At 46.5% G+C, this 16,888-nt stretch overlaps 1 protein-coding gene and 1 long non-coding RNA gene across 2 annotated transcripts in view; both read right to left on the bottom strand.

Annotated features, from left to right (window-relative positions):
• Nucleotides 1-668: 668 nt before the first annotated feature.
• On the bottom strand, nt 669-6,143 carry LOC120733512. Its single transcript, XR_005695841.1, has 2 exons — nt 5,637-6,143; nt 669-1,410 (listed from the first exon to the last, which is right to left on the bottom strand). It is a non-coding gene; the product is annotated as an uncharacterized LOC120733512 (long non-coding RNA).
• A 10,250-nt stretch (nt 6,144-16,393) lies between these two features.
• The window catches only part of LOC120733510 (keratin, type I cytoskeletal 13-like), a 4,230-nt gene continuing 3,735 nt past the window's right edge, over nt 16,394-16,888 (bottom strand). Inside the window, exons 6-7 of the mRNA XM_040031768.1 lie at nt 16,795-16,888; nt 16,394-16,566 (exon numbers count right to left, since the gene is read on the bottom strand). The exon at nt 16,795-16,888 is cut by the window's right edge and continues 127 nt beyond it. Coding sequence (XP_039887702.1) covers nt 16,467-16,566; nt 16,795-16,888 — 194 coding nt within the window. The 3' untranslated portion in view covers nt 16,394-16,466. The remainder of the gene's footprint in view (nt 16,567-16,794) is intronic.

The raw sequence follows: 16,888 nt of genomic DNA, 5'->3' as shown, positions 1-16,888 counted from the left end.
TATAAGAAGATTGTCTCTTGCACAAACAACACGCAGCAACACTACATGAGCGGGAGGAGGAAGGTATGGGCCTGCGGCTTGGTTGACTCTGGCTTCTGCTCCGTGGGTGCTGGGTGACCCTCGACACCTGTGTGACACCTGTGTGACACCTGTGTGCACCCAGGTGTGCTAAAGAACCAAACGGGACAAGAAAAAAAAGCGTCTCTCTTCGTCAGAGGAGACTTTCTCTGCTCTCACACAATCGCCTGTGTTTGCCAGCTGAATGTCATCACTTTTCTTTGGAAACATCCTGAGCTGGAACACTTTAATCTCCTGCCCTTTGAACGTGCTCATTACTCTGACTGTCGCTGTGTTTATGACCACCCCTCCCCATTCCTTTGTGAAACCCCACGCCCAGCTCGCAGCGTCCCATCTTTCATCGCCAGGGCTCGGAGCCGATCACGCCCTCCTCGGGACTGTAAACCTGCCTGTTTCACACAGCGAGGGGAGGGGATTAAAATCACAGTGAAACTGCCCTCTCGGTTCGCTGCCATCAGTGAATGTCGCCTAACCTGCTTCTACACCCTGAGCTGACCTCTGACCCTTCCTGGCTTTCTCTCAGCGTGATGCTTGACTTTCACTGTATGACACGATGACAGCCGTCACTCGCCGAGACGTCTCTGACCCGCCCCGCAGGAGAAGCCGAGCCGGTCTCTGCTGATCGCTCTGAGCTGAGGTTCCAAAACTCGACATGGCAACAATTATCAAAATGTTCTTAAGTTATGTTTCTTAACAAACACACGACACAACAGAAGACGTGTTTTATTAACAAAAGAACAGCAAACATGTCAAACGTTTAAACTAAGAAACATTTTAAGAATTTTTCAGTTTGATTACATCAAAATGTCTCTAAAAGGTTGAGATGGAAGCAGAAAGTCTGGAAAAGTCAGCAGTGCTAAAGAAACAGCTGGAGGAAACTGTTTCTGCTGTTTAACGCCCGATCATGTGACCTGCTGACAGGTCACATGATCGGGTATCAAAAGAGTGTATCAGAGAGGCAGAGCGTCAACAACCGGCAACAAACTGAATCATGTTCCTCACTGTGAACATCTCATCAGCTACACAACACGACATCATCAGCAGAACCTCTGTGCGCAGGGACGAGGCCGATAACCGTGACCTTCAAACTCCGCTTCCAGAAACTGGCATCTACGAGCAGCTCAGCGTGCCGCCCACACGTGCAGGTTACAGCGCCATCAGCCAGAGAAGCCACACGTCGCCACGATGGAGAAACAGCGCTGTTGAGTGTCCGTGAATGCAACAACAGGGTGAAGCAGAGCCAGGACTGCTGCACAGCTGGAATCCTCCATCAGACCAGAACAGCTGCTGTGTTTGTATTTAACTGAAGAACTCATTTCCAGCTAAGCTTACCTGAAAAAAAAAACAGCGATTTGTCAGGAGTGACAGGTGTGCAGGGCGTTACACTTTTAGTAACCAGGTGACAGTGTTTCCTGAGAAGGAACGCACATACCATCCCCAGCCTGTCACTGGGGAAAGTACCACAGCTGTGGAAGACCTCCTGTGTGGTACCGGTACCAAAGACCTCCCATCCCAAGGACCTCAGCAGCTACAGGCCGGTCGCCCTGACAGCACATCTGATGAAGACCCTCGAGAGGTGGGTTCTAAACCATCTGCGCCCCCTGGTGAGGTCTTCATTGGATCCGCTGCAGTTTGCTTACCAGCCTGGCATCGGGGTGGAGGACGCCATCATCTGCCTCCTGCACCGAGCTCTGACTCACCTGGAGAAGCCTGGAAGCTCTGTGAGGATCATGTTCTTTGATTTCTCCAGTGCTTTCAACACCATCCAGCCACCACTTCTGAGGGACAAGCTGGAGCTATCAGGAGTGGACCACCACATGTCCCAGTGGATACTGGACTACCTCACAGGACGCCCACAGTATGTGAGGACACAGGGCTGTGTCTCTGACACGCTGGTCTGCAGTACGGGGGCCCCACAGGGAACTGTGCTGGCACCGTTCCTCTTCACCCTCTACACCGCAGACTTCTCCATCAACTCCCCACGCTGCCACCTACAGAAGTTCTCTGACGACTCTGCCATAGTCGCCTCATCACAGGTGAGGACGACTCAGAGTACAGACGGTGGACTCTGGACTTTGTGGACTGATGTCAGCAGAACCACCTGCTGATCAACGCCGGGAAAACCAAGGAGTTGGTGGTGGACTTCCGGAGACGCAGACCCACCACACTGACAGCGGTGAACATCCAGAGAGTGGACATTGAGATAGTGGACTCTCATAGGTACCTGGGTGTTCACCTGAGTAATAAACTGGACTTGAGCCACAACACTGATGCTCTTTACAGGAAGGGTCAGAGCAGACTCCACCTGCTGAGGCGGCTGAGGTCATTTGGAGTCCAGGGAGCGCTTTTAAAGACCTTCTATGACTCTGTGGTGGCATCTGTCATTTTTTACAGTGTGGTATGTTGGAGCAGCAGTTTATCGGCAGCTGAGAGGAAGAGGTTGGATAAACTCATCAGGAAGGCCAGCTCTGTTCTGGGATGCACCCTGGACCCAGTGCAGGTGGTGGGAGACAGAAGGACTCTGGCCAAAATAACACCTCTGATGGACAGAGTCTCCCAGCCCATGCATGTAGATGTTGCTGCAGAGCTGCTTCAGTGACAGACTGCTGCATCCTCGATGCATGAAGGAGCGTTTCTGCAGGTCCTTCCTCCCTGCAGCTGTCAGACTGCACAATCAGAACTGCTCCCAACAAACACAGATGTTTACATCTGCGCTGTAATTTGCACTAATCAATGAAACAACTACTACTGTTGTAACTTGCATATTATTTTTCTCAGAGTATATGAAAAAAACTTTACTTTAATCTTAATAACTGTACAGTACTCTGTTTTCGTAACTATTGTCCATGATGTAAATATTTTTTCTGTAGAAATGGTTTGTGTTTCTGTTCTGTGTGTAAATGTGCTTTTATTCTGCTGCTGTTCCAACCAAATTTCCCCTTGTGGGACAATTAAAGGATTATTCTGTTCTACCAGAGCTCTTAGCTTAAACCACAGTGTGACCTCACTGAAGGTTTCCACAAACATGCAGCTGTGGTACTGAGAGTGTTTCGTTTCCATGTGAGCAAACAGTTTAACAACTGGATACTAGTGGTGTGCGATGCTGCATTTTTTGGTATCGATCTGATACCAAATAAATACGGGCCAGTGTCGCAGATACTTTTCAATAAATAAGGTGGATGCGTCATTGAATTGCTAATCTCGATGAATTTCCATGACCTTGAGTGTTTTTTGTGATGTTTCCATTTTATTTTAAATAGTTAAACCCCAGGACATAATTAGGACAAAGTTCATAATTAAATAGAAAATGAATATTATCTTTTTTTTTGGGGGGGGGGGGGGGGGGGGGATCTTAAATAAAAATGCTCGCAAACAAGTAAAGAAATTAAAACAAACAAGTACTGTTGAGACACTATAATACAAAAATTACAATAAAAATTCTCAGCAACAAAAACAACAACTGCTGAGAATATAAATAACAGCTGTTGCAGTGTTCCCCTCAACAGGCTTCCTCCAGGAGCCCTGAACAAATGAACGAGCCGCTCTGAAGTCTCGGGTCTTTGATATTCCAGACCTGAACGATGTGGAAACTGCTTTCTTCCAGTCTCAAACGACACAACTCCAACAGACCAAATCACCAGTGAAAGTAAAAGGCAACTCTGTAAATGCCGTTGAGCAAAGCAGATACGTATAACCAGCAGACGTCTTACAGCAAAGCTAAATGCTGTCACATGACGCCTCTGCACGAGGATCCCAATGTGCTACAGCGAACACACCAAAGCCACATGTGACCTGCACACAGAAGCACAACAAGACAGTTACAAAAACCAAAAGTAGCAACACCCAGTGATCTTTGTCTCCACCCCACAGACAGTCGTGTACCATATGGTCCTACACCATCAGCGCACGGCTACAACTACACCCTCTACACCAACTCAACCAAAGGCCCACCTGCTTCAGGACCATAACTAATGAATGATCTCAACCTGCTCCCAGTTCCCTGCAGAGGTCAGAGCCACTGGTTTACTTTGAGCATCTCCCAATAATCTGATACACAACACCAACAACAGTAACCTCACTTTATCAGAGGCGCACGGGGCTCAAGGAAACTAAACGCAAACTCGGGAGCGAGCTACCAAACTCCTCAGTGTACCCCACCCAAGATAACCAAAGAATTTAATTTATACAGCAACAAATCACAGCAACAGTCGCCTCAAGGTGCTTTATATTGTAAGGTAGACCTACAATCATACATAATAAATGCACATACTTCGATGGAAGGGCAGCACAGCCACCCAGCTGAAACACACTTAGTAAAAAGAGTTTACTCAATCACCGGGAGCACATGAACCATCAGTCACCCACTACAACAACTCAAAAACATCCAACATAGAGTAAAGTATCCTGGTGGGGCCCCGTGGAGGTGAAGGCGATTTGTTCATTCCTCAGCCTCCCGTGATGGTTCACCATGAACTGAACCATCTGAATAAAAATATTGTTAAAATATTAAAACATCCAACTCGAGTTAGAACTTCATATTTAAGATTGAATTTACTGAGCAGTTCGTGTCTTGATGGATGATTGAGCGTCTGAGAACAATCATCTTCCTCTTGTTGTTTCTCCAGCTGTCTGGGTGGAGGCGCCACATGTCCGGCGAACTCCCGCCTCTGTTTGTCCAAAGTTCACAGAACTGTTTGTTTGCTGAGCTGGGACTAAATGCCGCTCTAAACTCAGATACAGGTTATGAACTTCCACAGCCTGACTGATGTCTGCAGCATGAACGAACGGAGGTGATGAGGAGGTGAAGACGATGAGTAGGGGTGTAAGCAATCCTGGGACGAGATTATGCTCTGATTTGTTGAGCAGTACCTCCGTCTGCACCTACTAAGGTGACTTGATTTATATTTTGAGGCAGCAAACTGCCTTCAGATTGAACTCATAGTTGACTGAAAGATCAGCCCACTTTTCTTTATTCTTTAAAATATGCATTTGTTTCTATTCCGTTTTCACTCGTGTTCATGTTCATGCTGCAGACATCAATGAAGCCGTGGTTGTGGCACCAGCTTAGCTTATTTCAGAGGAAGTTTGGAGTAAGAACTATGGAGGACGCAGAGCTGAAGACAGAATCAACGGGGAACTACAAATATGGCTCCCATCGAGCAGCAACAACATGGGTTCGTGATAGAAACGGATATCAGCTACTGGAGCTGACGCTGGTTCTGCAGACCTGGTTCTGTTTCCTTATTTCCTGCCAGGCATGATGTGGTTTATCCCTGCAGAGCAGCAGACGAGTATTTACCAGCTGAAATCACTCTGCTGAATATTTTTACTATCCTGGCCTCTGAGTTCACTCTTCCTAGAACTCGTCGAGTCTCACTGGTATCAAAAAGCCTCAAATACCTCACTGATAATAACAGACGCAAAGCCTTCCAGCAGTTTCTAAGCCTCAGGGCTGTTGGACTCACTCCAGCATCAAATAGCACAACCAGCCGTTACACAAACACAAGTGCGACAGAAACGAGGCTGAAAATAGGCAGACAGACGGGTTATTTACTGACCTCGGCCGCAGGTGTGAACAGCACTGCTGCTGTTTATCAGGAGTTCAGTCTTTCCCATTAGTTCAGTTTAAGGAGCAAATGCAGACATCACAACTCTTTACGTGAGTCCTGCTTTGACTGTGCAGGCTGTCACACAGGTGTGCTCACTCAACTGATTCAGCAACACAAAGGACGCACAATCATTCAGCCACAGACACTGAAGCAACCACGGCAGCTTTCAGAGCACTGAAACAGAAACATCTTTGTTGGAGTTTCAGAAAGAAGCTTCTGAACCGGTGAAGATGCAGAAAGTGTAAAACCGAGTGAACAAGAAGCAGAGTTTACGTCTGTGACTAAAAATCCCTCAGAGCTGTCCAGACGTTAATGAAGGCACCGTTACTACGCACGCGTGTGCGTCGCTCCGGTTTCCCTGCTTATTAAAGCCCGACACGCTGATACAGTCACGTTAAAGCTGCAGCTCAGCACACGTTCAAATAAACGACCTGTAGAGGTGTGTTCACAGAGAAGATCAGTTCAGGATCAAACGTCTCTGCATCTGCGCAGAAATGAGACTGAAAACCTGAAACTCACTTTCAGTAAAATCCAGGTTTTCCCATCCAAGTAGTAACCGGGCCCGGCTTAGATCCGGCGAGCTCGGGCGTGCTCAGGTGGTGTGGGCCGTACGCCGTGGTTTGTTATCGAGGGCTGTGAACGTGCAGGGTGAGGACTGGGTCAGAGTTCAGCCACAGCACACCCCGTTTGTGCAGTGTTGGTGAACCTGTTATTACTGCGGACGACCTCATTAGATATGAATTTCAGAGCTGTGTGTGTCACAATACAACAACCACGCAGGGAATCGAGATATGTGAGTGACAAATTCACCAAACCGTGAATCTCACAGTGATGAATACTGTAACAAACAGCTGACGCTGAGACTGCCTCAGAGCCTGATGTGGACGTGAGGGACACCCTGTATGCACCACAGCGCTCACGTTCCCCTGTAAAAACACAGAAAACTGAATCAACTATAGAGCTAATAACCAATAATAATATTAACATTTATCAATATTTATTCTGCAAACGTCTCTTTGACCTGAACCATGAACAGGACCTGCACACACCGAGTGGAGGTCTGATGGCGGCTCTGACATGTACTCAAAGTAAGAAAGTAAAAGTAGCTCTTTGGAGAATGTTTCCATTTTTGTGCAAAGCTAACTGAACCCTGAGCCTAATGTAACAACAAAATAATATCAGTAGATGTAAATGTGCTCAGCTTGAGTCAGTCACGTAGAACATGAGCTTTTCCTGTTGCCTGTGACTTTGACTCCAAACAGGAAAATGTGAGTAGAGGTTAAAGTGGATTCAGCAGGTGGGGGAACCTGAAATCAGCTGAATGTCTCAGTGTGGGAAAATAATCATAGCTCACAATCATCTACTGAGAGCTCCAGTGGAGCTAAGTTTTCTTAGTGCAGGCTGTACACACAGGTGTGCTCGCACCTGAATTCAACCAGATGTGAGCAGATGTTTCATGAGTTGTCCTGGCTGATTTCATCCTCCACACTGACAGTACGCTGTGTACGCTGTCTTTATATTAGACAGTCACACACTGGTCTTTACTTTAAACCATCACTGTGCAGCAGACTCACCTGTTCATCCTGCACTAACCTGCAGCCTTTAAATAACAGTCAGTCTGTTTAGCAGCAGCTTTATGAACAAACATCATGTGACACGTACAGATTTAACAACACTTCCATGTGAGCTTTAAACGAGCATCCTTCCTGTGACTCTAAGCTCTCTGCTTCCTCTCCTCCTTTCTTATCTGTCTCCATCTCTGAGTGAACGTAGCTCTCTGTCTTTTCTGTCCCTGTCAAATAAGCAGCTGGACTTTAGCTGCAGCACACTGTGGGACAAACTGCACGCGCACAGTTTGTGTGTTTGCTGGTGTTTGTTGACACTTGAAAACGTTACTCCCTTTGTGCTCGCTCCTCTCCTGCAGCAGTAGCCAGATGCCGAAGTCGCTTTGATGATTGAAGGCTCGCAGTGACGAAATAATAACTCGATTCAAATGTGTTAAAGCAAAAGTAACAGGTCTGTTTTAAAGTGTGAGGAGTAGAAATTACAGTTATTTGTTTAAAAATGTAGGGAGTAGAGGTGGGGAGGGGGAGGAAAGGGGCTTGCAGGGTTAGGGTTTGGGGTAATGTTCTCGGGAAACTCAACATGTTGTATGTTTGCGGTGTGCTGTATAAGACAGTTTCCATTTGTTCTAAAAACAAATAAACATTGCATTACAAAAAAAATGCAGGAAGTAAAAATAAAAAGTTGTCAGAGAAAAACTACCCAGCTAAAGTACAGATACCTGAAAATTCTACAAACACCTGAAGTATTTGTACTTAGTTACTTCCCAGCTCTGGATAGATTCCTGCTGCTCTGCTGCAGCTCTGAGAGGCTGAAGCTGGAGGCTGTGATTCCTCCTGTGAGCAGCAGAGGGCAGCGTTTCACTGAACAGCTTCACAGCTTCACCTCTGAGACTCTGCTGTGAGTAGAAACATGTTCAGTTTGTTTCTGCTGGGATGTTTTACTGTCTTCGTGCTGAATGGAGCTCCTGCTTCACTTTGTGAGTCACAGTTTGGTCCCTGAGGCCGGCGACCACATCAGAGGGTGGCGAGCTCATCAGGGCCCAACATTTGTGCGTTTTCTCTTCTTCTTCATCAGGTCTTTTTCTGCTGCGATGCCTGTTCCGCTCTGTTACAGTTTTACTCCTTATGCAAGTGAAATGGATGCAATTAAAACACGCTGATTTGATCTGAAGTGAAACTAAAGCTAAGAAGCTCTGCAGAAGGCTAAAGTTACCTGACAGCGCCCTCTAGTGGGAGCTTGGTCAAATCATTTGACACAAATAATTAATAAATTATAACAAAAGAAATACTGATAAAATACTGATGAGTAATGTTTAAATTAAGAGAATGAAGATGGATTTTTGTTTGTGATAAATTCTGCTGGCGGACTTCATCTAAACTAATGCTAATAATCTGTTTTTTATGCAGATTTTTATGATCTAGCTGTTCTGCTCTGATGATTTTCAAAAGAATTTCCATTGTTTGAAATCAGGGAGATGAATTCTTAACTTGGAGGAAATATTTTAAAATAATCAAATATTTTTTAAAAATCTGAAAATAAATAATTAAATTTAAAAATAAAACTCATGAAGGACGTGCTGCGCTCTGCAGACATTTTAAAATCGCTTTGAAAATCAGAAAAATGTGAAACGGAAGAGATTATCATTATTGATTTATCTATAATTTATTGTATCTTTGTTTTGGTGAAATCTGATTATGAAAGTGTTGCCGGGCATAAAAGTCAGTATGTAAATCGACCCTTTCACTCAGATAATGAGAGTTTGTTATCCTTCCATTTTATTAAATTATTTGTTGTCATTTATTTATTTTTGGGGGACATTTTGTTTGTTTTGTTTGTTGTTGTTTTTGTAAAGACAAACAAACAAACCCCAAATCATAGAAAAACTAACTGTAATAACAGCAGACTCCCCACTAGGGGTCAGTGTTTTACCACATGCAGGCTGAGGTCTGGTGGTGCAGAGGTTGCAGGTCCTGCTTTCAGACCTCAATACATTTACCGATAATTTTTAAATGAATACATTTAAAATCATATTTTTTTTACCTGCTGTCGCAAATTTTTCATATCTGGGATTAAACAAAAAACATCATATGTGAATCTCCAAAAGTTGATTCTGTTCATCTGGACGTCTTCAGAGGGAGAAACGTTTCGTCATCATCAGGTGACGTCTTCAGTCTCAGCTGACTGCAGGTTTCAATCTTATAAACAGGACATTTGCATAATGACTGAAACCAGCCCACTGAGGGAACAATGGGCTGGGAGGTCAGTTCCTTAATCTTAATTATGCAAATTCTCATGACCATTGATCAACAACCACTGATCAATGGCCATGAGTCCCATTCACAGAGAGCTGGGGAATGGCTGCAATCACAGCATGTAAGATGGTGACAGATGTACCCTTAGGCCCCTCCTCGATTCAGAGATGGTCTTTCCCTTTTCACGTAAATGGCCTCCTTGACTCCGCCCTCAAACCAGCGTTCCTCCCTGTCCAGGATGTTACATCCTCATCCTTGAAAGAGTGTCCACTGGCCTGTAGGTGTGAACAGACTGCAGAGTCCTGGTGAGGTGGCTCTGCTGTGTTGTAGCCAGAGGCTGTTTGGTTTCCACGATGTATAAATCCTGGCAGTCCTCCTGCACTTCACAGCGTACACTATGTTACTCTGTTTGTGTCGGGGGACCCGATCCTTGGGGTGGACCAGGTTTTGGCGCAGCGTGTTTTGGGGTTTAAAAGCCACAGAGACCCGGTGTTTAGAGAAAATGTGTCTCAGCTGCTCCGATACTCCTGACACGTACGGGATCACTACAGGTTTTCGATTGGGCAGCGGTTGTCCTTCTCTCCTGGATCGGCTGGAGCTTTCTTTAGGAGCCTTCCCAGCTTTGACAAAAGTCCAGCTGGGATAACCACATTTACTCAGGGCCTTCTTGATGTGCTGTCCTTCTGCTTCCCTGTTCCAGATGAACAGAATCAACTTTTGGAGATTTGCTTATCTGGATGAATGAGCATCAAGACATCATATGTGAACATGATGTCATTAATTTAAGATGTTAGATTGAGTATATGATATGTGATATGTCATATATGTACACATTCTCTGTGTTTAACTTTAAATAAACAAATTGATGCTTTTAGCAGTTGGAGGAAAAGTCAATCAAAGTCATTTGGTTTAAAGGACAAGATAAAGCAGGAGGTTCTGCAACATCCATCAGGCCATCAGCCTGCTGAACACTTCATGGACACGTCGCCTTCGCTTACCGGAACTTCAACATGATGCGCTCCATGCTGTACACATATGCCATTTGTTTTGCACAATATCCAACTGCTGACCTCAGTATATTTTATTTTATGTATACACACACACACACACGTATATATACATATTCAGTAAAGCGCATACATTCTTATATTTGTACCTATATTTATTCTGATAATTCCCAGATAGCCATTCTTATATTTAGCTTTGTTCTGATGGTTCTTGTATTTTGCGCGCCTCTGTTTGTTGTGAAGCTCGCACACAAGAATTTCACTCACATGTGCCGTACCAGTGTAGCTGCACATGTGACGATGACAGTGATTCGATTTGGTTTAAAACACTTCATTTCTGCTTCAACAGTGACGGAGCTCATCGCGACGTCCACACAGAGATGCATTCAGAGCCATCATCAGGAACACCTGACACCTTTCCCAGCACGCACGCCTCAGCAGACCGGTTTGCTGTTTGCTTTGCAAACACTCGTCATCCTGTTTGCATCTCAAACATTTCCTGCGAACAGGTTCGGAGCACATCGTGGAGTCAAAGCGATCGTCACATCAGCAGCTAGTTTTCACAGGAGATAACCCACAAACAGATGGTTGGGGGGGGGGGTCACCCTGCTGGGTGGGTGGCGTTGGCACCTGAGCTTTCTAATACAACAACTATCATTTTAAAATTGATACCCGTTCATACCATGGGTCTGGGACTCATTTGGACTGAGTCACATTAACGATTTCTGTTTTTCCCGCAGAATCGATTCATTTTTTCTGAACATACTGTTTGGGCTTAAAATTACTTTTGTTGAAATGGCTGATGTGTGATTGGTGGAACCAACACCAGAGCGAATATTGTAGGTTCTTCAGCTAACCGTGAACCTGACCCAAACTGAGCTGAGCACGTTCAGGGCTGCCAGGGAGGCTGATGTGGACTCGCCTGGCTCTGCATCTCTCTGGTGAAGGCTATGCAAAAGCTTCCTGATCTTCTGCTCCTGCTCAGCGAGGGCCTCCTGGAGCTCAAGGATCTTCTCCAGGTAAGAGTCCAGGTGGTTGTTCAGGCCATTATTGGTGAGCCTCGTGTTGTCAGAGATGTTGACGAAGCATCGTGACCGAAGACTTTGCTTGTTGCCGACAGACGAGTGAGCTGCTTTCCTTTGACTTTATTAAATATCTTCATCGTCACAGAGCAGAAGAATTAAATTAAAGCATATTAAAGCAGCCCAGCGCTGCCCGAGGGTCAGATTTATCCAGAAACTATTAGCTCAACCACACAGTCACTGTTTATTTATGAATGAAAACGGTTTCTGTTATATAAACACCGTCGTTCTCCTTCAGCGACCTCTCTTCAGTCACACCCGTCGTGCCGTTTCCGGACTAAATCGTGTTATTTACGCTTTCCTGACTCCTCATGGCGTACTTCTCTTGGCACTTTGTTGATCATCAGTATAAATGACAGAACTCTCCATTGTATTTGATGCTCTGTGGGAATCTGAGCTGTCTGGTCCATAAATTAAAGCAAGTTTAATGCTGCACATATAAGATCACCAAACGCTGAGTGCTTGGGTCAGAGCGTCACAGTTCACACACATCTTTTTTTTTTTTTTTTTTTTTTTTTTTGTGTCCCGTTTGGATCTATAGCCATCAGAATTGTTGTCTTAAGGCCAAGAAAGATGCCAAGCGGATTTATTTTACCAAGTGGATCGTCATGGCCTTGCCATATTGGTCCATTTCATTGACCTTTATTATAATTATGAATTTATTTTATTTTCAGTTGCTACAAACGGGACAGACATGACTGGAGGATAGGACAGGGAGAAAGAATGAAAGAAAGAGAGGGAGAGAAAGAAAACCAAAGGGGAGAAGAGATGGTGAGAAGGGGGGGAAGAAAGAAAAAAAAAAAAAAAAAAAAAAAAAGAACAAAACACCTGGGTCACCTGTATGGAGAAAAAAAACAGAAGAGAAAGCAAACAACAAAGAGCAACATAATAAATAAAAAAAACGGCACCATCACAATAAACTAGCTAGCAGTAGATATCAGTAGATACTAAATAATAAACGATATTGTGCAGCACGCAAGATAGACAGCGCACAATGTGCTTTGAGGCAGCAGCCAAGAAAGCTGTAGTCCGCGTCTGTGAATACCCGTGTGTACACCTGTGTGCATACCTGTGTGGATCAGCATGCTTGCATTCCAAAGGTTTCTCCATGTAATGATCTGCTAGGGAGTGTGGGGAGCCACAGCCCCGTCCTCCAGGGCATGAAGCAGGTATGGAGGAGATCAAAACTCCAGACATCCAGAGGCCCCCAGAACACAAGAGACCAAGGAAGACCAACAGAGGGGCAGCCGCGCCACTGTCCCAGAAAGAGCTGAGGAGAGTCCCAGATGAGGGCTCACTCAGCAGCCGCGGAGCAGAAGCCAGGGGGAGTTGCAGTGACGCGCCTGTGAGCTCCGCCGGCAGCCAGCTGTGCCTGAGTGACCGAGCCCCAGGCCGAGAGGCCGGGGGCACCCCACCTCCGGAGTGGCCCGAGCGAGCCCCAGGCTCCAGGCCCCGATAAGCGGCCGCCAAGGAGTGAGCCGGTGTGTACCCGGACGCCCACCCCCAGACACAAAGAACCACCAACGCACCGACACCTGAGGGAGTCCGCCACTGGCAGGGGAAGTGGTGGTGGGTGGAGATAGGCCTCCAAACCTTGGAGGGCCTGAGATGTCCCCAGAGAGGTGGCGTCTGATACCCAACCTGACATATAGACACAGACATACAGGCACACACAGACACAAACATCCATTCCCACCCTCATGCTCTCATATGCACTTATTCCACACTCAACCAACATGGAGACAGACATAAAGAGACGCTGTACACACGATCACACTCCCCAAGCGTGCTCTACGAACCGGGTCTAGGTACCCTTGCCCCTGGAGGGGGGAACTGCACCCAGACCCAGGTGGTGTTACCCTTTTCCCTGCGGTGGGGAGAGGCAGACCGCCCCGACTCCGCAGCAGCAGGGAGGCCCCACACTCCAGACCGCAGTCGGACGGCCAACTCCTCCTCCTAGCCCCCCCGCTCCAGCAGGCCGCAGAGAACGGGGGTGAGAGAAGACTCCAAACCTCCCTCCACCCGCTCATTGTAGTGTTGATGCATGTGTGTTCTAAGGTGCAATTAAAACCCAGGAGGGCATGGAGCTACCTGCCAGAGAGCAGCAGGTAAGCGCATAGCCCCTCCTGCTAGCCCTCAATGTCTACGTGTATTCAAAATTGAGAGGTGGGCAACGACGCCAGGGGTGGGGTGTACACCCTGATGGTAATTCTGACTCCGTGTATCGTGCCCACCCCCAAGATCCTATATGTATGCGTAATGAGAGTGTGAGTAATGTGAATGTCTAAGTTGTGGGATAAAATTGAGGCAGAGGCAGCCAGAAGGGGACGGGGGGGGGGGGGGGGGGGGGGGGGGGGGGGGGGGTAGCCTCCTCTGCACCCTGGTGACATACCCCTACTCCAAGGCCCTGCATGTGTGGGTGGTTGTGGTGGAGCGGGAAGAGGGAGGCAGCTGGAGATGGGGAGGGAAGGAAGGGAGGGGCAGGTGACCCCTCCCTGGGGCCAGCTCCCCCGCTGACTCCAGTAGGCACTCCCATACTCCGCGACCCGCCAGGGAAAGGGGGCCCAGGCCCATCCAGACCGGGGCCCAGCGCAGCAGCGCCTCCCGGCCCCACAGAGCCCGGGACAGTCCACCCAACCCCACCACAGAGAAAACTGCACCCACCCCACCATCCATTCATCTTCCAGACTACATGAGACAATAGACGCCCAGGCTGAGATCTTCCTCCACCTCACACCTCACACACATCTTAAGGAAAGGAGCTCTGACTGTCATACTGATGACATCAAGCCACACCTGAACCAGAGACAGCGTCAGGAGAAGCTTACCTGGGCGAGGACAAAATGACTTGAGACACCAGAGGAAGTCGAGAGAGGCACAGAAGGATTTGGGGTCATGTGCTGGTGTTTGGATCCAAAGTCAATGAAACATCTGTCAGGAGATCTTGGAGGGCTTCGTGCGTTCATCCACTGACGAGCTTTCTGGAGTTGCTGATTTCCTCGTCCAGCAGCACCTATGAGCTGCTCACAGCGTCAGACCTGAGGTCAGATGTTCTTACTGTGTTTGATTTTCCAGCAACTCTCCTGAACCCCACAGAGTCTGTGAGACACTCAGGTAACATCCAGGTGAGCTGATCGCCTCCATGCTATGCTTCATATTAAAGGAGCCCCAACCGAACACCGAGAGCATTAATGTGCTTTCCAGAAACATTTTTGATCCAAATGAGGAAAATCTTGTAATAGTTTTTCACGACCTAGAAGCCACAATCAATAACGATTGTTTCTAAAGGTTTCAGATATTTCCCTTCATGTGTAATGAGTACAGATACATAAAGAGTTGCAGCTCTGAACAAACATTTCTGGATGTGTTTGGTGGATCTTATCGGTGTTATCGGTCCTGTGCTGGTCTGTTAGTCACACTGAAAGAAGTCTGATCAGTTCTGTTGAAGTGCATCGCAGAGCGGCGACTCCCTGCTGTCACACATCAGTGACTCACTGAGCTGCTGAACAAAGACCTTTACACTCATCACGTCAACATGCAGGTAAGAAAACACACCTGAGCAAACGAACTCGGCAGACTTTATGACAGTCCTGCATGCACGACTGTCATAAAGCTGAGGACGACTGCTGCTAACCAGCACACACACTCAGACTGTCTGCAAATACTGATGCTGCAAATCAACCAATCAGATCACACGAGAGCCGCTCCGTGTCAGGATCTGCATCCCACAATTCAGTTCACAGCTGGAGTGAAACACGGAAACTCAAAGTAGAATTCACGTTCCATCAGTTGCAGCGAGTCATCCTGAAGCAGACCATCGCAGCACCGCGTCCGCCTGCTGCTCTGATGGTCCCGTTATGAAACGCCGTTAGTCTGACGCTGATGTAGCGGGACTCGAACCTTCCACCTAATTCAGCTTCTGTCTCATCAGTCCACTGAACATTTCCCCAGACGTTTCGGGGATCATCCCCTTGCAGCTCTCCAATGGAAAGCCTTAGAAATGTCTCTGTAAGCCAGACTGACGGACCTCAGTGACTTTGTTTCTCAGCTGTGAGCTCTGAGCCTCCTGACCTGCTGTCTGTCTACACTACGTGGTGCAAGACCAAAGCCAGGAAGCTCATGATGGACCCCTCCCATCCCAACAATGGACTCTTCTCACTGTTGAGGTCTGGGAAGCGCTTTCCTTAAGACCAGAACAGGCTGGACTCTCTCTCTCATACATCAGCAACTGTTTATTTGCACTTTATAATTTCCTAAATTTGTTCATCTGCACTTTGAATTTATGTTTTTTTTTACCTTAAATTTTACTGTAAAGTTTTACATTTTAATTTGTATATTATGTACATTTCTTAGTAATTTAGTTTTATGTTTACTTTTATGTCTATGTTTAGTTTTTTTTATGGTCGGCATTGCACAGCAACATTTCACTGCATGTTGTACTATGTATGATTGCATACGTGACAAATAAAATTTGAATTTGTGACACATGAAGTGCTGCTTTTAGAGATGGAGTCGCCTGCTTCGCTCCCTCAGACAGGCAAGCACTAAGAGAATTTTAAACCTCCTCACTTTGTACAGCAGTTATGATAAAGGGTAAGTGTCTATAATTTGTCTGCAAATGTGTGTAATCTGTAATTTTTGCTGCATTTATGGGGAAGGATTCAATGCTGGAGCCTCTGCTGGACGTTAGAGGAACTGCAGCTCTGAATGTTGATGTTCATTCATTTAAATGTATTTAGACATTTAAAAAGTGTAATATCGCTGCTCAGAGGGAGAGAGAACTGAAACACACACATTAATCAGTTCATCAGGAGAGTTTTATTTGTGCACTTCTGAGAACGTTTAGGAACGCGTTGACAGATGTTTGTCGTCTCATTTCGTCTCCTGAGTTTCAGTGGTCACCTCTCCGTCCTCAGTGATCTCTTTGGTGACAATCACCACTTTGCGAGTGGTGGTTTTGGAGGAAGACGAGCTGTGGGAAACACAGAGACACAAATCCATTTAATGTATCATCCTTTAAGCAAAAGCTACCTGTGCTGTTATTCAACATAGCAGTTGATTGAGATCAGTGCAGAGGTGCATCTGCTAACTTTCATATTAGGATGTTTAATCAGAGATCAGTAGCAAAGTGTTTGAAACCAAATCAGTGGGAAACGTGTAGCAGTAGCTGGTTCCTGATGATGGACGTGTGCCAGCTCACCTGTCCAGTTCTCCATCCAGCAGCCTTCTGTACTCTGCAATCTCCATCTCCAGCCTGGTTTTGATGTCAAGCAGCATCTGGTAATCTTGTCGCT

The sequence above is a fragment of the Simochromis diagramma genome, unplaced genomic scaffold (genome assembly GCF_900408965.1).
Source record: "Simochromis diagramma unplaced genomic scaffold, fSimDia1.1 OVJJ01000228.1, whole genome shotgun sequence".
Taxonomy (NCBI): domain Eukaryota; kingdom Metazoa; phylum Chordata; class Actinopteri; order Cichliformes; family Cichlidae; genus Simochromis; species Simochromis diagramma.
Note: the sequence above shows the minus strand (reverse complement) of the source record. Positions and strands in the feature narration are given on the sequence as shown.